The following is a 21,373-nucleotide window of genomic DNA, read 5'->3' as shown; positions in this document are numbered from 1 at the left end:
CCTATTATAAAAAATAGAACTTGAAAAAATTGCTCTGAGGCACGTAGTAATCTACGTTATCTTATAGACAACAGACGCCCCCACTCTGATTAAACACGAAGATGCAGATGGGTTGCTAGCGAACTTGTCTTCAGGATACAACAGAGCCCAGTTCTAACACAACTGTATATTTCCTCAAAATTTGTACTATTTTGAGAAAATTTGTCACACAGAATCTCGGATACACGAATGCCTCTTTTTTGTAGAAAATTTTTGAATTAGTTATTTTAACAGAATTAATCTCCATAAATATATAACAATTATAAAAATCACCCCCATTCGTAAATGGTTTTTGAATCTCAATAGGTATGAAACCCATTGGAACTACTAGGCACCTATCCAGATCAAGGAATCCGTTAAGCACCCTTAGGCCCCTTCGACACCTTTCGGATTGGCCTTGGTGCCTATCCAAAATTGGACGGCCCTATTAAATATTTAATTTCTCTCTCTCTCTCTTTCTTTTATATATATATATATATATATGGGGACGGTTCAGCAGCCCTAAAGTTTGCCAAGTTTGGTGCCAAACATTTTTCAAAATATGGGTTAGAAGCTTTGGAATGAGCTGATTTTTTGTGAGGATGATCTCTATGATGAGGAGATCATCCTCACTAAAAATCAGCCTATTCCAAAACTTCTAATCCCATCAAAAGTGATTTACAAAAATTGGACGGTCCACGATTCTTCAACTTGTAAACTAGGGTTAGAAGTTTCAAAATGAGCTGATTTTTTGTGAGGATGATCTCTTCACCGTAGAGATCATCCTCACAAAAAATCAGCCTATTTCAAACTTCTAACCCCATCAAAAGTGATTTACAAAAAATGTTTGGCACCAAACTTGGCAAACTTTAGGGCTGCCGAACCGCTCCCTATATATATATATATATATATATATAAAATAAAAAAGAATTATTAAATTTCCATATAGCTTGAAGCCGTTAAGAGCTCTCAAGGAGAGAGTCTTTGGAATGAAGAAAGAATTGAGAATATGTTCTTATTTATAGGTTTAAAAATCCTTCCAAAACATTTTAAAAAGTAATGTGGGATTTATAAAAATTTGAAAAAAGGAGCCAAAAGAACTTTTACAAATTTCAATCCATGTGAAAAGTTATCAACCAATAGAAATGTTCTTTTAAAAAAATACTTACTTTTCTTTAATAAAAAGTACACCAACCATAAAGTAACTTTCAAATATCATTTTAAAATAAACTAAATTAATTTTATTTGAATCAATTTTAAATAAATATTAATCAACATTTATTTTAACAATCCCCCACTTGATTCAAAAAATAATTAATTAATAGAGGCAAACTGGATGTGTATCAAAATGATCATAATAAGTATAACCATAGGTACCTAACGGTTTGAACCTTTGACTTATATATATAATTCAAAGTTTATAAGATATTTAAGTAGCTTATAGCCTTGAACTTAAATTCTATGTAATAAACCGGAATTATATATATACACTTATTATAATCTAACTCATTAGTGACAAAGAATAGCGTTTTGCAATCAAGTGCTTAAATCCTGATTTTCATGAGTATTTCAGAGAGATGACCAATTCTCTATTTAAAGTAGTTAAACTTTTATACTCATATAGGTGAATTTATCATGAGTGCTCTTGTAATTTCTTTAACACCCAAGCTTAAAATAGCGTACAAATTCATTAAGAGTTTAACTCATCCTTTTCACATTACAAGATATGTGTACTGAATAACATCATAAGGATAGTCAATATAAATATTGTGTGCACTTACAAAGATAGTAAAGTAGCTTCTTATCTCTTTGAACTTAGAAAATGAGATCTCCAAATCTACTAAGTTGAGGTTTCACTATTCTGTCTTTATGGATATAGGTTAGGCCCATCCACCTCGATGTTCTCAAAACTATCTCTCTAGGTAGTGCTTTTGTTAACAGATCCGCTAGTATTTCTGAAGTTGGTACGTACTCGAGCACGATCACCTCATCTGTCAATATCTGTCGAACAATATTATATCTAAGGCCTATATACCTTGATTTACCCTTATATTTTATGTTTCCTGAAATGGCTAACACAGCTTTATTATCACAATAAATAGTAATTGCATAATCTCGAATAGGAGTTAATGGAATAAATTTAATAAAACTTCGAAGCCATTCTGCTTATTTTACCGCAACCGATAATGCTATGTATTCTGATTCCATACTTGAAGTAGAAATACAAGTTTGTTTCTTTGACCCCCACGATATCGCACCTCCTGCTAAAGTATAAATCCAACCACTCGTAGATTTTGAATCATGAGAATCAGAGTTCCATGTAGCATCTGAGAACCCTTCTACTAGTTCAGGTTTACTATTATATTGTAAACAATAATTTTGAGTACCTTTTAAATATTTCAGAACCCTTCTAATTGCTTCCAAATGTTATGTCCTGGGTTACTTGTAAATCTACTCAATACCTCCACTATAAAAGTTATATCGGGTCTTGTACATTGCATTAAATACATAAGGCTACCTACTATTTTAGAATATTTTAATTGAGATTCCGCTCTAGTCATATTCTTAAATAATTTCTTACTTAGATCACAAGGAGTAGGAGAAGGTGAACAGTCAAACATATTATATGTTTTCAATATTTTTTTCAACATAATGTGCTTGAGATAAACTAATGGTTTTATCTTCTTTTATGATTTTTATTCCAAGAATAAAGTTTACCTCTCCAATGTCTTTTATATCAAAAGATGATTTAAGATAATTTTTAGTTTCTACAATTATATCAATATCTGTACTAAAAATTAACATATTATCTACATACAATGACACAATCACATAACTTTGATTTATAACCTTACTATAAATACATCTATCACATTCATTTGATTTAAAATCAAATTCTTTTATTTTCTTATCAAATTTATCATGCCACTGTTTTGGTGATTGTTTAAGACCATATAAAGATTTATTCAATTTACAAATCAAATTACTTTTACTTGATTCTACATAATCTTCTGGTTGTTCTAGGTAAATTTTTTCATCTAAATCACCATTTAAAAATGCAGTTTTTACATCCATTTGATGTATATATAAGTTATGAATAGATGCTAATACTAAAAGAACTCTAATAGAGGTTAATCGAGCAACATGAGAAAATGTATCAAAATAGTCTATTCATTTTTTTTACCTAAAACCTTTGGCTACTAATCTTGCTTTAAATTTTTATATACTACCATCTAGTTTTAGTTTCTTTTTGAAAATCCATTTATGTCCTATAGCCTTACAACTTGGAGGTAAAGATACTAAATCCCAAGTTCTATTAGATTTAATAGATTCTATTTCATCATCCATAGCCTATTTCCAAAACACACTATCTAAAGATGTTACGACTTCTTTATAAGTCTTAGGATCTGCCTCTAAAACATAGGTGTAAAAATCTGGACCAAAATTATAATGTGGATCCTTTCTTGGTCTCTTACTTTTCCTAAGTTATAGTTCTCCATTTTCTTGTCTTGTTCCTGACATTTGTTCAGAATGGGTTTCATTTTTTAAATCAGAAACATTATCTTTATGTTGAAAATTTTAAAAAATTGTGCTTCTACAGATTCGATAATAACATTATCATCTAGGTTTAAAAATCGATAAGCTTTACTATTTTGAGCATATCATATGAAAGCACACTTATATGTTCTAAAGCCTAATTTTTTAATCTTATCATCTGGTTTTCTAACATAGGCTAAACAACCCTAAACTCGCAAATATTTTAAATTCGATTTTCTATTTTTCCACAGTTAATATGGTGTTTTGTTCACTTTATAATATGGTACTCTATTTAAAATGTGACATGCAGAATACAAAGCTTCACCCCATAAATTCATAGGTAAATTAGAATTTATTAGCATAGAATTTATCATTTCTATTAATGTCCTATTTTTGCGTTCCGCTACACCGTTTTGTTGAGGTGTTCTAGGGGCAGAAGTTTCATGTATAATTCCAAAATTTTCACAATAAACAGTAAAATCATTATCAAAATATTCTCCTCCTCTATCACTTCTTAAAATTTTAATTTTCTTTTCTAATTGATTTTCTACTTCTGCTTTATATAATTTAAAAGCTTCAAAAGCATCATTTTTGTTTCTTAACAAATATATATAACAGTATCTACTAAAGTCATCAATAAAAGTGATAAAATATCTTTTACCACCTCTAGTTAGTATCCCATTTAGTTCACATAAATCTAAATGTATTAATTCTAAAATAGTAGAAGTTCTCTCTACACTACGATGTGATTTCTTTACTATTTTAGATTGAATACATATATGACATTTATCATCATTTTCTTTATTAAAATTAGGTACTAAGTTTAAATTCATCATATTCTTTATAGCTTGAGAATTTAAATGTCATAATCTAGCATGCCACAAATCAAAAGATTCAACAATATAAGCAAAAGAACTTTCATTGATTACATTCAACTTAATCATATTGTTTACAACATACCCTTTGCCAATGAAAATATCATCTTTGGTCAATATCAGTTTTCTAGAATGAAGGACTAACTTGAACCTATTTTTGTTTAACATACAAGCAGAAATTAAATTCTTCCTAATTTCTAGAGCATGTAGAACATCCTTCAACAAGAAAATCTTTTTAGAAGTGAGTTTGAGTTCCACAGTACCGGACCCCGCAATCTTGATGGTAGAAGAATTTCCCATGTAAAGTTGTCCTTCATCTTGAACTTTGTATGATTTGAAAGCAGATATATCAATTGACACATGTCGTGTTGCACCTGAGTCGATCCACCAATGTCCTTTCGTTTCAACAAGTCTTTTACCAATAGAAAACCATTCAAGAAATTTATCAGAAACAATGGTCATGGTCAATTCAAAAAGAATGAAGGCGACTGTTATGTGTGTGGGAAAAAAGGATATTTTGCAAGAGATTGTAGAAAATGTCAAGGTAAAAAATCGAAAACCGAATTTAACATGGTAGGAGATGTAGTGGTTGCAGTTGTGTCTAAAGTAAATATGGTTGAAACGAAAGGACATTGGTGGATCGACTCAGGTGCAACACGACATGTGTCATTTGATATATCTGCTTTCAAATCATACAAAGTTCAAGATGAAGGACAACTTTACATGGGAAATTCTTCTACCATCAAGATTGCGAGGTCCGGTACTGTGGAACTCAAACTCACTTCTGGAAAGATTCTCTTGTTGAAGGATGTTCTACATGCTCTAGAAATTAGGAAGAATTTAATTTCTGCTTGTATGTTAGATAAAAATGGGTTCAAGTTAATCCTTCATTCTGGAAAACTGATCTTGACCAAAGATGATATTTTCATTGGTAAAGGGTATATTGTAAACAATATGATTAAGTTGAATGTAATCAATGAAAGTTCTTTTGTTTATATTGTTGAATCTTTTTTTAAACCTATAAATAAGAACATATTCTCAACTCTTTCTTCATTCCAAATACTCTCTCCTTGAAAGCTCCCAATGGCTTCAAGCTATATGAAAATTTAATAATTCTTTTTTATTTTATTTATATATATATAAGAAATAAAGAGAAAAAGAGAGAAAAATTAAATATTTAATAGGGTCGTCCAATTTTGGATAGGCACCAAGGCCGATCCGAAAGGTGTCGAAGGGGCCTAAGGGTGCTTAACGGATTCCTTGATCCGAATAGGTGCCTAGTAGTTCCAATGGGTTTCATATCTATTGAGATTCAAAAATCATTTACAAATGGGTGTGATTTTTATAATTGTTATATATTTATGGAGATTAATTCTGTTAAAATAACAAATTTAAAAAAAAAAAAAAAATTCTACAAAAAAAGGCATTCGTGTATCCGAGATTCTGAGTGACAAATTTTCTAAAATAGTGTAAATTTTGAGAAAATATACAGTTTTTAATTCTTTTAATTTTTCTCTCTCTCTTTCTTTCTTTTTTATTATATATATATATATATATATAAAATAAAAAAGAATTATTAAATTTTCATATAGCTTGAAGCCATTAGGAACTCTCAAGGAGAGAGTCTTTGGAATGAAGAAAGAGTTGAGAATCTGTTCTTATTTATAGGTTTAAAAATCCTTTCAAAACATTTTAAAAAGCAATGTGGGATTTATAAAAATTTGAAAAAAGGAGTCAAAAGAACTTTTACAAATTTCAATCCATGTGAAAAGTTATCAACCAATAGAAATGTTCTTTTAAAAAATACTTACTTTTCTTTAACAAAAAATACACCAACCATAAAGTAACTTTCAAATATCATTTTAAAGTAAACTAAATTAATTTTATTTGAATCAATTTTAAATAAATATTAATCAACATTTATTAACATTTATTTTAACACTTCCATGTCAGCACAGTGCCTTTAGCTAGAGGTGGGAATGGGTGGGGTCGAGGTAGAGGTATTATAAAAATTTATCAAACTCAAATCCAACTCATTTAATGATTGTGTCAAAAACTTAAATTCAAATTCCAACCCATTTATAAATTATAAATAGGTATACTTGACCTTATCCATATGTAACCTGTTTAATAAAACTTTAATCTTTATTGAAAAAAGTAAATTCAATTTCAATCACCAAAACTAAAATACTAATACTAAAAATAAAGTGACAATCATAAATCAACATTTACTAACTTAAATTAAATATCACAACACAAATTATGTTTTATCGCAAAAAAATGGGTAATTTAAAAAAATAAATAAATAATTGTTGATATATTTAAAATTACATATTAATGAAAGAATAATTGAACATGTCAAAACGGGTTAAATGGATTGATCCCCGGACCCAATCCATTTAATAATCGTGTTAGATGGGTTGACACTATTATGACCCAAACCACTAATTTCGTGTCATGTTAAGATTGCCTTCCATACCTTCGACACGACTCTTGTATTATATATTGTTCCTCAAACTGCATTTAATAAATAAATCAGAGCCAATCCAAATTAACCTTGTGACAGATCCCCTTTAAAAAAAACTGAAGGTGCTGCCTCTGCTTTTCAACCCAGGTTTAAATGGGATGATTTAGAGATTAAACCCCTTCATATATTTTCTTCATTGTTTCAAAGAGGTGCATGTATACTAACACAAGGTTTCAGTATGAAATAAGGCAAATAATAAAACATTTTATCAGATAATAAAAATAAATTAAGAATTGTCTGTCTAAATACATTAGTAACCCAAAGCAACGAAAAAACAGAACCCTGTGCTCACTACAAAGAGCCTGCAACAGATGCAACAACCACAACGTCGAGCACAGTTGCATTTCATTAGAAATTGAACCTTTGAGTAACCTCAGGCAAGCTTAAAAATCCTCAAGTTACGTTTTGAGAGAAAGCATTCCATACAGTGCCATGCCAACATCTTGACAAACATTAATTTCATGGAACATCTCAAGATCATCCTCCGATCCTTCATTTTTCTTGAGATTAGTCAGAGCAGCATCCAACCTTTTTCACGGTTGATACATTGTCCTTGTTTCCCATATTTATGGTTTGTCCCTTGGGCAAAGCTGCCGGGTCATCCCCAATATCAAGAGCCTTCCTGCTGACAACACGGTAAATCTGAGTGAGCACTTCCGTGAAGGCGTTCTCAACGTTCATAGCTTCCAGTGCAGATGTCTCCATGAAGAAGTTGTTCTCTCTCTCGCAGAATGCTTTGGCATCTTCGGTGGAAACAGCCCGTAGGTGACGTAGGTCTGCTTTGTTTCCTACAAGCATGATTACTATATTGGCATCTGTGTGATTCCGAAGCTCTTTCAACCATCTCTCCACATTCTCAAATGTAATGTGCCGAGTTACATCGTACACAAGCAATGCACCAACGGCTCCTCGATAGTATGCACTCGTGATTGCACGGTATCTGCGTCAAAGAAACTTAAATGAGAGGAGAAATTATCCTTGAGCAGTGTTAGCATGCAATGAATTATAACTCAACAAACCAATAGAACTTCAAGACCTATCTCCTTGGATATGAATACTAACATATCCATACCATTAATGCTTTGTACTCAGATGAAACTTGGAGAAAACAGTCAGACCTATCTCCTCCCTCTTTAAGTGTACCCACGAAATTTTAAGATTTCACATATAAATAATAGGTAAGCAAAGATAAATTTTCAGATTTCCCACATAATCAATGAAGAGGCTCATGAGATTTTTTATTTTGAAATGGGGAAATCAATAGCATTATCCCAATAATTTGAACATCTACAAGATTCCAACTTAAATCATTTTCTTTGATATTTTGATGAATTTTGAGTGTTGTATGGAGTACCTTAGTGATCAGAGCATAGAATGGATACTGGTGGGAAGGTGGGAGTGCCAAGTTCAAAATTATCTTTCGGCGTGGAATGTGTTTAAAGCATTATCTATTATACCAATATATAAGCTCAATATATTTATCGTACATTCACTTTTCATGAATCTTTTAGCCTTACTAAAATATCAATTTGGTGTTGTTTCCACAACTTGGGTAAAAAACTTGTTGAACCAACCTTCACACTGACCACTAAAATAGTATGATAGGCTAAAAAAGAGTGTGAAGGCAGGGTTTTGATCCCAGGTCTGGTATTATTACACATGGACTTTTCATGAGCGTTACATGCCCAAATTGGCAAGTTTGCTACTAGAAGTAAATTATTTAAGACATTAGCATAGTATGGCGGGAGGCCATTAAAAATGTAGGACTGGAGATACTAGCACATCATGACCACGTTATGTTTCTCAAAAATTGGGTATAAATGTCTTTCTTTGACACACACTAGAGACTAGTATCCCTTCACCTAGAGATTAATGGCATTCATAGAAGTATAAAATCCATCAAACTAGACACTGCTATAAACAGTCAGAGAATCATAGCACCATAACTATTCCACAAACAACCATTAAAGAAAAACAAAAACAAAAATTCTCTAATATAATAGTGTTTGCTCATGCCAAGTTTCACCCTCATAAAGATGTCGATTTGATCTTTGGTGATCCCAAGAGCAACTCCAACCCAAGGCTTTGAATATTTTCTTCATATTGGCATCTTCATTTTGAAGACTCCAAACCACTTTTGAACTCTAACCCAAGACTTCAAATTGGCGTCTTCTTAAAAAAGAAGGATAAATAGGTGTTCTGAAAAAGGTGAATAGTGATAGAGATAGGGGCTTCAAAAATTCTCTCTGGGCTCTATATGTAGACGTGAACAATGATATCGAGCCCAAATCTTCATTTTGAAACACTGTTGGAGTTTGGTTTGGAGGGCTTCATCTCTAAGTGTAGAGATTTGAGGTCCAGTTGGAGTTGCTAAAAAATTATGAATGCACAATATAACCCTGCCCACGTGGAAAAATCTTCAATTTAGTTAAGAGCATCTGATAAACACCATGACCAATCAAAGTAGAAACAAGCAAGGTAAGGGAACCACCCTCAAGCAAAGGCCCTGACACAACAAGCCAAAAAAAATTGACATCCCTCAACCAAGGTAGCACCTCCACCTTCCAATCTTTTCTTTTGTACATACCATACCATGGTCTCAATTCTCTTTTGAGACCGAGATGACTCGTCATGAATGAGATGGATAGACACCGCATCTCAATTGTACATAATCTCACAAGATAATTGTATATTTTAATTAAAATAATTCAATTTTTTAGAATTTAAATACATGGTATCTAAGTAAAATATGATTTTATGACTAAAAATCTTCTAATTTACCTTATTTTATTAAAAAAAAAAAAAAATTAATTATTTTCATATACATACAAGGAAGGATCAAGGGGCATATGAAAAAACATATGTAAAAACAATGTAACATTAATAAAATTTCAAAATATGGGTTAGAAGTTTCGGATTGAGCTGTTTTTTTTGTGAGGATGATCTCTATGATGGGAAGATCATCCCAAAAAAAAAAAAAAAAATTAGTCCAATTTGAAACTTCTAACCCCATTAAAAGTGATTTAAAATGTGGACCGTCGATTTTTTGTCAATTTTTGCCAATAATTTGTAAATCACTTTTGATTGATTTAGAAGTTTCAGATTAAGCTGATTTTTTGTAAGGATGATCTTCTCATCATAGTGACCATCCTCGCAAAAAATCAGCTCAATCCAAAACCTCTAACCCATATTTTGAAAAACCATTATTTTTACATATGTCCCATGAACCGCCCCCATATATATATATATATATGGGTAGCGTTCCACGGTTAAAATTGGGAGCCAAAGTTTTGTCCTATATGGCTAAAAGTTTTGGAATGGGCAGAGTTTTTGGGAGGATGGTCTGTATGGTGAGGAGATAGTCCTTACAAAAAATCAGCCCATTCCGAAATTTCTAACCCCATGAAAGTGATTTACAAATTGAAGGTCCATGATTCTTCAACTTATAAATTGGGCTTAGAAGTTTCAGAATGGGCTGATTTTTTTTTGATGATGATCTCCTCACCATATAGATTATCATCACAAAAACATCAGCCCATTCAAAACTTTTAGCCTATATAGGACAAAACACTTTGGCTAACATATTGGCTCTTAAACTGGACCGATATATTTGAAGACACAATTTTAAACCAAGTTAAATGGTTTATCTCGTTCGAGAAAACTCGGTCTCGTCCTTGAATGAGATGAGAAACCAAGATACGAAACCATGGACTGCATACAAGGTGAGGTACGCTGTACACGAGGTAAATTAACATACAATAACATAGAAGAAAAAACAAAAAGAGGGACCACATTTAGCGTTACAACCCCCAAAGGCCCAAACAATGAGCAATCATTTAAAACAAATCTCATATTGATTTCATGACAAAAAAAATATATATAAAAAAAAAACCGAAACCAAAACCTAAATTTCCATTTTTTTTAAAGGACCTTAATCTTGAGAACCAAAACAAAAATTTCTCCTCTTTCACACACCATATGAAACAATCATACCAAAACAAAAAATCAAAAATCAAATTAAAAACAACAATAAAAAAATAAAAAAAAAAAATAAAAAAAAACAGATCGAGATCGAACCTCTCTTGACCGGCTGTATCCCAAATTTGAGCTTTGAGGACCTTATCATCAACACGAATGCTTCTTGTAGCGAATTCGACACCAATGGTGGATTTAGATTCGACACTGAACTCGTTCTTGGTGAATCTGGAGAGAAGATTGGTTTTTCCCACACCTGAATCTCCTATCAAAACGACCTTAAACAGGTAATCGTAATCTTCGTCAGCTCTAAAGCCCGCCATTAAAATTCTCTCTCTCTCTCGATGAAAAATGCGAACTTTTTGCAGATCGAATTTCGCGCTTTGATCAAAACTCGACCTTTCGGGGAGAGAGATATAGAGAGAGAGAGAGAGAGAGCAAGGTTTTAAAAGAAAAAAAAAAACGGTTTTCCGGACCGAATCGTTACCTGCCAAACGCGGTTTGACCCAGTGATCCAACCCAAACTGGACAGTCAACCCAAAACCATTTGACATTAATTGATAACTAAATTTCAAAAAAAAAATTATATATATTTTTTCTTATCTTTACTATTATAAGAAGAGTAAGCGCGGAGTAAAAGTGGTTCCACACCAAAATTTGACTGGCCATTAATGCCCTCACCTTAATATTTAAATTAATATAATCAAAGCTAATTTTGGTAAAAAATTCAGAAAATTACCATCCCACATTTCTAAAAATCATATTGATTAATTTTTAAAATAATTTTTTTTTTTTTACATTATAATCTTCAAAATCACCATTTAATTAATATTTTAAATTATAAATAAGCCACACCTTCAAATGAGAGCAGGTGAAGCAAAAGTGATTTGAGACCAGATTTTGAGTGGTCAAAAATGCCTTCCCTTTACTTTTAAACTTAAGATAATCAAAGGTCATTTTGATAATAAAAATAAATAAAATAAAATTATAAACCACTACCTTAGTTTTTCAAAATTACAAAAATATCTTTTGACTATAATCTTCAAAAATTCTTTAATCAATATTTTAGTTTACAAGTAAACCCTTTTAATACATGTGCATTAGCACATGCCACCTTCTAGTCTTGGATTAGTGAAAGTTATTGGGAAAGAAAACCTCACTCTATATAAATAACAATCATTTAAAGGACAAAAAATGACAACAACATCGTATGAAAATAGTTCAGATACAATTATAGACATACCTCAATCTTAAGGGAACTAGGTAGATCATTCTACGGCTTGTGCCTTGTGTGTGTGATTGGATATCATTTTTGTTCTACATTGTTTCATTTTTTTTTTTTTTTTTGTAACTTCTATCAAATAAAAGTTCGTGAAATGGGATTTCCAAATTTTTTCTTAGCAAGTTGTTTTTTCTCTGGATTGCAAGATGAAATCCAAGTTGGAGTGAAGATGTCGCAGACCATCACTATATGTCATGCCTCAAAGACCTTTGTAACCATCTTTCATGGTGCCAATAAGATGTTGTACCAAAATTTTAACTTCTTTTGGTCATAATTTCTGGTTTGAGAATCCGTTTTATGTTATAGAATGTGCATTTGAAGTAGAATCAAATTTCATATTTAGCTTGAACTGTCAAATGGTTCGGCCTTCTAAGCATTTAGAATCGTGTTTTGAAGTTGTTTTTATAGGCTTTTAGGTTTGAAGGATAATTTTGTATGCTCCTTTAGGGAGTATATTCGTATTTTGTTTCTTCGTATTCAAGAGAAAGAGCACAGACTCTTCATTTTTCCTCTCTTCTCATCTCATTTTTGTGATTTTAGCCTATGTTGCAATACATCCGAGCGAGTTCATCAAAAGGATGTTCCTCCGTAAATTCTATAACTGCGATGATAAATATGCCATGAGACATCAATGTAATGTAAAGTTGGGTACTTTTGAGGAGATTTTAAGTCAACAAGAACCAAATGAAATTGTGTCTAAATGCCAAGATCAAGGCGATAACCATGGCTGGCATAACGTTACGAGTTCAATTGTCTCATTTTAAACCTCGGGGACAAGGATCTTCTAAGGGTAGAGGAGTGCAAAGGCCCATAGTATTGGTGACTCAATGCTAGTGGGATGTCCTAGATGAGTGTCATATGCATGTTGGATTTATTCATAGTGATTTTGGGGAAAAAATTAAGATAAGAATTGAGTCTATAATTAATTAAATCCATTCATATTGACATCAAAACTATCAAGCCTTGATTTGATGATCATGAATTACATCAAACTAATCAAATACATTGATCGCTATTACATTATTTGATCAAGAAAAAAAAACACTTTCTGTGAAAACATCAAGTAGTGAGATACTACAAAAGTATGGGCAATCAATCCCCATTAACCATAATCAAACAAGAATACTGTAAAAGCCAAGAAAAGACATTCCCAGCTTATGAACAGATCAATACATGTAGATGCTCTCTAGTGATCAATTTGTAGAGCTTATAGAGTAACAGAGGACCACTACAAACAGTGACTATAACATGAAAATGTGGTTTAGAGAAACACACATGGCTTTGGCTTGGGTCTTCTTCTCCTCGGCTTGGGAGGCAGCAAAACAACTTTGATTGCAGCATCAAATACAGCTTTCACATTCTAAGAAATCCCAACCAAGAGAAAACTTTACATGAGACATGAATTTGTTGTACAACATCTAAGCACAAAAAGATCAATGTCACAAACCTCTTTAATGTCTTGTTAGGCAGACTACCTATGCCTTACCTGTTGAGTCTTGGAGCTGCATTCTATGTAAGCAGCAGCACCTATTGCCTTTTTCAATTCTTCTCCCTGAACAAATTGATTTGTGCCGATGTCCAAATGATCAATAACAAATTTTAAGTAAATCAATTTGTCGTATTTTCTTAATTTTAGTCTCAATTTATCATGGATCACTTGCCTGAGCTGTTGTAATTGGTGTTGCACCAGGGTGATCCATCATGAACTGCTTCTCGTCTCGTAAATCTACTCTCGAAAAAAGATGAAAATTACATTAGAATCTAAAACTTTAAACATTAATGAAACAATATTTATTCTCTAATCAGGTTGAAACTCAATAACATCCTATAAGGTGGTCCCATGTTTCAAAAATTTACGATGGATTACATTAAAATTGGATTGATTGAACTTACCAAGTTTGGTCCCAACCAGCACGATTGGCACGTTCGGTGCATAATGTCTCAGCTCAGGAATCCACTATCATTGAAGAAACCAATTATCAGTAAATATGAATTAATTTTAAAAAGAAAAGGGAAATTTTCAAGAAAAAAAAAGGTTGGGGGGGGGGGGGGGGGGGAGAGGGAAGTAACCTTCTTGGAAATATTTTCATAACTGGCCTTACTGATGAGTGAGAAGGCCAATAAGAACACATCAGCACCTCTGTAACTTAGAGGCCTTAGCCTATTATAATCTTCTTGCCCTGTAAAACAACATAAAACTTAAGGCCTCATTTGGTGCAGCTCTGCTTTCAATAGTAGTGCTTCTATGGAATCACTTCTATGAACATGGCAATTGCACAAATCAATTGTTTGGTGATAGTGTGCAAGAATTTTTTTAGTCATTATATTAAATATTAATGGGATTTTCAACAAAAATTATGAAGCCAGTCTAAGCAGCTTGAGATTTGTTTTCTGACTTGTTCTTCTTCATTGTGTACCATACGATAATTTGACTAAAAAAGTGCTTTTAGGGGATGGGAAGCTAAAAGCCATCTCCAGAAGCAGAGCCAACCATACTGTAATTTTCTTGCTTCTTGGAGGACTAGTGAAAAGAACATACTAAGGGTGGTGTTTGTTTGCATGGATGATCAAGTTATAGGTTTCATTGTAACCCATCTTTTGGAGAATACATGTATACCTGCAGTATCCCATAATCCGAGATTCACCGTGCTCCCATCTACCACCACATTAGCACTGAAGTTGTCGAACACCGTCGGAACATAATCCTAATTTTGTAAAAGAAAATCAAGAACGCGAATGTCATGATTAACATCCTCATTATCATCATCACCACTAGACATAAAAATGGTTGCAATATCGTACCGTAGGGAAGGTATTACTTGTGTAGGAGATGAGCATACAAGTCTTACCCACGGCCCCGTCACCGACGGTCACACACTTAATGAATCTGGCAGTAGTCATTCTTCCTTCTCTCCTTCTTGACCTTAAAACTTTCACTTAGCAAAGCTTCCTCTATTCTTCATTCAAATAGTTTTTCTATAACTTTGGCTACTTAGAAGAAAAAAAAATAACAAAGAAAGAAAGCTAAGGGGGTGATTTTGGGAAGGTGAAGTGTTTGAATTTTGAATAAAAATGGAGGGGAGGAGTGTGGGTTTTTATTGACATCTAGGCTTCTTCATCCACTTTAGTTGTACCTCAGTCACCTTTACAATGATTGTATAAAGCTTTTTGTTTCTTTAAGTGCAAGGCCAGAGCCAAAGAATTAGAAAATGTTGTTGGTTTGGTGAGGTTGTTAGTTGGTTAAGTGTTGGAGAAGGGAGATAATGAATGATGGAAAGGATGAGTTGCTTAATTAACCAAACCACTATGATGAAATTAAGTAGAAAAGGTAATAAGAAGATAAGAAAGTGCTTTTGTGGGTGTCACCATTATTATTATTAAGACGAGAGTTTGTGTTGGATTTGGGCTGTTATTTTCTGGGCTTAGGTCATTCTTCAGGGCCCACAAGTATTCACTGAGGCCAATGGTTGGAGGAAGAATAGGGAGGGATCTTACTTGCAAATTTTTTTTTTCTTTTTAGGTGAGCAATTAGGTGTGGCAATTGGGCCCATTGGCCCAACATACCCAGGATGAATCACAATTTAGGCCCAGGTGTTATTTAAATGTCATGTAATCTGCTGGCGGTACTCTAAGTTGTGGGGATGCAAGGGGTTGAGGGTTACGAAAAAGGTAATTGTGTAATATTTTCTTAAAGATTTTTTATTTTTGGGAGACAAACCCATTTTAACAAATCCTGATTTTACAAATGAAAATCTCTAGGACTGTAAAACTTAAGAGAAAATAGTGATTACCGTTGACTACTGAACCATGTAAATCCTTGTGTTTGTACGATTTCTGTCTTCTTTGTTGTTTATTTTTTTGTTTGTTACACCAAACTCATAATTCATGAGCCCGTGAAATCCAAGCCAGTCTGAAACTCAATTGAGCCCAGCCCAACCTACAATTGCATATTATAAATTATAAACATAAATAAATATTAAACGGGACTTTGGATGAATCAAAAGCTACACTTCTAATGATTCTTGTGACTTGGTTTGCTTTTGCTAGGGATTGTTGGACCGATTTGACTCCATTGACTTGGTGTCAAAACTTAATATCTTTGGAAAACTTGGTAAATCATCGACTTCATTTGTTCAAGTCAAATAAAAAATACATTAAGTGTGATGAGAAACTCAACCAAGTTATTAGGTTATATATAGTATTTTTGCAAAGTACAAAAATACTATATATAACCAAATAAGTTATCTTTCTTTGAAAGCCAAAATATTTGGCTCGAAATAGAATTTTCCTTTAACTCTTGTCTTGAAACCATCGAAGCAATAACACAACCACAGTTTTGTAAAACCAAGCGTACTTCGTTTTCTTCTTTTATAATCAAATTTTAATAGCACAAATTTTCTTTGATCAAGTCATGAAAAATAAAAGAGAAGCATGTAAACATAACTAGATGACCTACTTGGAAGCCAATTGAAAAGATTGTGGACATCAAGAAATGGAAGGAAACAATCATAAAAATATTACGTGCGATCAAATTTTTGTTGTTTCACAAGTGTACTAAACATATATATTTAAATGATTCCTGATAATATAACCCGCCAGGTGGCATACTCAATCGACTCCCTGACATGACAAGTTCACGGAGTAGATTGAGATGCCACCTGGCGAGTCATATTATCACAATTCAGTTAAAATTCTTAAATCAATTAAACCAAATTAAACTAGGTTTGATTATAATCCGACCAATTTGGCAAGTTTTGAGTCTAGGTGTCAGATCAATCGATTCTTAAAGTTGGGGATTGGAAAAATATATTGGAGACAAGAGGATAAAAAGGTAGTTTTATTAAAAGTTATTTGTATAGGTGACTTACTTTACTTTTTGTTTACTTTTACTAAGGCTTGAAGTAACATTTTTAACTAAAATTTGGTGTGAAATCCCCCTCTTTTTACTCTCTTGTCTGTTTTCCTTCAACAGTTAGGTCCACATTACGTAGGAGATGTATTTTCAAGCTCTTATGTAATTATTAGCTATCGAGATGTATTTTCAAGCTCTTATGTAATTATTAGCTATCGTTATTTTGAAATAGATGGTAAACTATGGTGTTAGGCAACGAAGTTGTGATTAAGTGTGCTTAGTGTGCATAGGCGCTCATAAGGTCCACGGCGATGGGCCATTTCTATTCGTTATGGATTTTGATAATCGTAACAGAAACAATGGAGACTCTCAAGTCTCAATTACTCAATAAAGGGTCCCTTAATCCTATATATATAGAAGCATTGAAGCCTATAAACAATGGGCTTTGGGATGGGTCAAATAACATCTAATAATTCAGAATAGATTGCTTTTGTTTCTACACTCTACTACTATAGAAACAGACTTTTGGGTCCATACTTAAACATTCATGTCCATCTGTTTAAATGGATCTTTTGTAAAAGTACAAGTTGTAAAAAAAAAAATTATGATTTAGTATAACAAGACTTGTATCAAGGAATCAAGTTTTTAACATGTAGTGTAAATGTCTTGTATTCTGTTGCGCTACACAGAACTGCGGGGGTCCCGTTGAATTTTTTTTACAGGATACAAAAAGGACAATCGTGTAATATGTACTTAAAGATTTTTATTTTTGGGATTTCTGTTTTGAGGAGTTTTACATGTTTTGGTAACTCTCAATTATATAAATAGATATCTCTAGAACTGTAAAACTTATGAGAAAATAGTGATTGTTCTTGTTATGTTCCCTGTACGTAGTAGGTACATTGTTGAACCATGTAAATCCTTGTATTTTGTGCAATTGTGTTATCTTTACTATTTTAATTTTTTCACAGTATAGTAAAGGGAAAATATGGCCGAAAAGACAGAGATCGTGCCTTGAAGCCATAACTATGTAGAAGTTATATTGCGTAGTGCACAAGGAAAGAATATATCAGTCTTCGACAAGTTTAGATGATATGGGGAAGTGGTGGGACATGACATGACCCCTCCCCCACCCCACCCATGTATTTTTGACAACCTGAAGCTGAAAGGCGACGTTTTCCTCACCCACTGCACCATATCAACCAGTGCTCCCATCATCCCCACATCATCCCTAGATCGACAAATTATCAAACAATGAACGAAGAAACACAAGAGAAAAATATACTCGCTAAAGTTTGTGAGGCCTACATGTTTTTCACAAATCTTCTCGAGTCTTGACTTTGCTACACAATGATCCCACCAAACCAGACAACTTTAACTAATTGGAATCTTATAACTTGACATTCACCTAACATATTTCAAACGTAAATTAGGCCTTAAAATTTGAGGAGAGCTATTAGTCATAGTAACCAGTTCAGATTTGACAATTATTTGGTGTGGTGTCAGTTTAGTTTAGTTAGGAAAAATCCTTTGGGGAAAAAAATGAGAAAAATTTAGAGATTATATAAATGATAATTCTGGGTATCTTCCCCAAAACCAATCAACTTCAACATCAATTTAATCAATCAATCTCTCATTCAAAGAATTTTTCCAAATTTTGTGACAATGCTTTTAGTTAATTAGTTCCAATACCATACTTGTCTAACACTTATCCCACTCTTTTCTTGGGAAAGTTGGGGAGCAAAGAATTATTGGTGCTTTGGCTGGGATTCAAGAAACCAAGAATAATAATGATAAAATGCGGTTGTTGTGTCCTAGGCTCCTAGCCTCCTAGGAATCATGAGAGCAGATGAAATACAGTCAATTTTAGTGTTGTGTTACTTATACTTGATAATCTATTCGACCGAAATCTGTTGCATCATTGTTGTTATACCCCGAGAGACAAGGAATCGACTTAAAGAGAGTGGTTTACATCTTCACTTAATTCCCTTTTCCCACATATTTTTTATAGGTTAGATCACTTATTCTATTGTCAGTTGGAAACAAACAATGGTATTTCTGCTTATTGTTCTACCTTTAGGGTTGTCAATGGATTGGGTTTGGATCGAATGATGCTTAATTAGTATTGATACAATATGAATTTATTAGATCCAGATCCGGATCCAATCGGATTTGTCATTTCAAGCTCCAACACCGATCTGATATTAAATGTGTTGGTCTGGGTCTGATTCAAAAAATCTATATTTTCAGATGAGTAATCCTATCAGATTTGATTTGATAAAACTATATACTTAAATAAAATATATCATATAGATATACATCATGCATGAAGAAGGTCCAGTTGAAGTCTGAGACTTCAATGTCATCAATGGAAACCTCAAACTTGATCCAAATTTCCTCCAAAATGTTGCGGAACACCAAAGCATGGCTTTTGAATTTATTTTGTTAAATTTGATTGCATCTTTCCCTCCAAAGGATATATAAATGGGCAAAATGTCACTTGCTTCAGCCTGTGGATGACCGAGTTTCCCTTGAAGTTGGTGGCAGCCCAAGCTACCTATTCTTCCCAATTCCCTGGCATCGTGTTCACCAAACACCTCAAAATTTCAACCCAGATAGATCTCGCGAAGGGACGTTGACTGCAGAGGTGATTAGTCCTCATGAGATTTGCAAAGTCTGCACATTGCCTCAACCCTTATCCCCCAATCTTTAATCTTCTTCAGGGTCTTGAGCCTACCCTTTAGAGTTAGCCAAGCTATGAAGCTATGCAAAGTGCACTAGGGAGGATCTCACTTCTCAACTTACCGAGAATATCCCATTAGCATTGCCTTTCCAAACCACTCTATCGTTAACACCATTGTGAATGGGAACATGAGTGAGAAGTTAGTAATTTCTTGCAAGGGAGCTTCTCTTCCAACAAATATTCTCCATTGTCCATCTCTTAGCACCGCTGAAACATTAGCATCTGAGCCAATTCTTGAATCATGAGTTAGATCCTCGTTGAAGACTGATTTTAGAGTCCCGATAGGATGCCATGGGTCATCCCAAAGATTGGTTGATCTACCATTGCCAATCAAGTGAGTAGTGTTTGCCAAAGCAATCTTTCTTGCCTTTAGAATCTTCTGCCAACTCCAGGAGGCCTCATTTGGGACCTTCAAAGACCAAAAATTCCTACCTTTAAGAGGTGGAATCTTACCCATCTAAGCCATAGAGAGTCCTGATTATAGGCAATCATCAAGGCATATTGAGCAATGGCAACAGAATTCCAGTTAGCTCTGCTAACTAGGCCCAATCTCCCCTTCCCTGTTAAAGGCTTACACATCTCACTCCAACACACTGCGCTATTGGCCCAGACCACAGGAACCTAGCAAATACCCTCTCCATCTCCTTCACAGCCTTGGGACGTAACAAAGTAATTACACCGAAAGTTTTTGATACTTAGAAGCATTGACTTCACCAACTCCAACCTTCCAGCATAATAAAGGAACCTACCATTCCAAGAATTGATTTTCTAGGACAACTTCTCGACTAGGGATTGGAAATTCCTTGAGGATAAGAGGGGAATACCCAAATATCTAACAATAAGAGTCCCTTTCCTTACCCTTAAAATCTTAGCAAATTCATCTTCCATCCCTCTATTATTTCCTGCTAGAAATATAGAAGGTTTAGCGTTTCTATGATGAGCACAAATAGGTAAGGGAACAAAGGGTCCCCCATTCTTAAGGCCCTCTTCCCTTCAAACCACCCAACAAAAGATCCATTGAAAGAGATGGTGTAAGAGACACTCGAAATACATTTAAGAATCTAATCAATAAACTTCTGAGGAAACTTGAAGGCGACCAGACTAGCTTTTATGACTTCCCAATCCACAGTATCTTAGGCTTTTTTTAAGTCAACTTTAATTGCTCCCCTTGAGCTTGTGTTCTTTCTATAATAGCTTCTGACCAGCTCGTGAGCTACGAGAATGTTGTCCACAAAGTTACGGCTTTTGATGAAAGTTGATTGGTTCAACCCGACCAACTTGTGCGTGACTTGTCTTATCTTGCTGGTAAGGACTTTATAAATAATCTTATAAATGACATCATAACAAGAAATGGGTTTAAAATCAGTTAATCCGTTTGGCATATCAACTTTAGGAATTAAAAATATAGCTGTGGCATGTGTAACCTTACGCATGCAGTCACTTCTAAAGAAAATCTTAACAACCTTTATTAAGTCATGTTTGAAGATGTCCCGAGACTTTTGATAGAAGCATGCCTTGAATCTATCAGGACCTAGAGCTTTGAAGCACGCGCTGGGGTCCAAAA

The 21,373-nt window shown here is 33.6% G+C and overlaps 2 protein-coding genes across 2 annotated transcripts; both read right to left on the bottom strand.

The window, feature by feature from the left end:
- Window positions 1-7,143: 7,143 nt before the first annotated feature.
- LOC147387668 (ras-related protein RABA1f-like) lies at window positions 7,144-11,478 on the bottom strand. Its single transcript, XM_086420759.1, has 2 exons — window positions 11,035-11,478; window positions 7,144-7,897 (listed from the first exon to the last, which is right to left on the bottom strand). Exons 1-2 carry the CDS (start codon window positions 11,253-11,255, stop codon window positions 7,465-7,467), a joined length of 654 nt encoding a protein of 217 aa, XP_086276885.1. The 5' UTR covers window positions 11,256-11,478; the 3' UTR covers window positions 7,144-7,464.
- Window positions 11,479-13,138: 1,660 nt separating this feature from the next.
- LOC147387667 (rac-like GTP-binding protein RAC2) lies at window positions 13,139-15,334 on the bottom strand. Its single transcript, XM_086420760.1, has 7 exons — window positions 15,017-15,334; window positions 14,832-14,919; window positions 14,285-14,394; window positions 14,108-14,171; window positions 13,876-13,940; window positions 13,701-13,766; window positions 13,139-13,574 (listed from the first exon to the last, which is right to left on the bottom strand). Exons 1-7 carry the CDS (start codon window positions 15,113-15,115, stop codon window positions 13,476-13,478), a joined length of 591 nt encoding a protein of 196 aa, XP_086276886.1. The 5' UTR covers window positions 15,116-15,334; the 3' UTR covers window positions 13,139-13,475.
- Window positions 15,335-21,373: the final 6,039 nt, after the last annotated feature.

The sequence above is a fragment of the Akebia trifoliata genome, chromosome 13 (assembly GCF_017979445.1).
Source record: "Akebia trifoliata isolate Shusen 1 chromosome 13, ASM1797944v1, whole genome shotgun sequence".
Taxonomy (NCBI): Eukaryota; Viridiplantae; Streptophyta; class Magnoliopsida; order Ranunculales; family Lardizabalaceae; genus Akebia; species Akebia trifoliata.
This window is presented reverse-complemented; position numbering and strand designations above follow the sequence as displayed.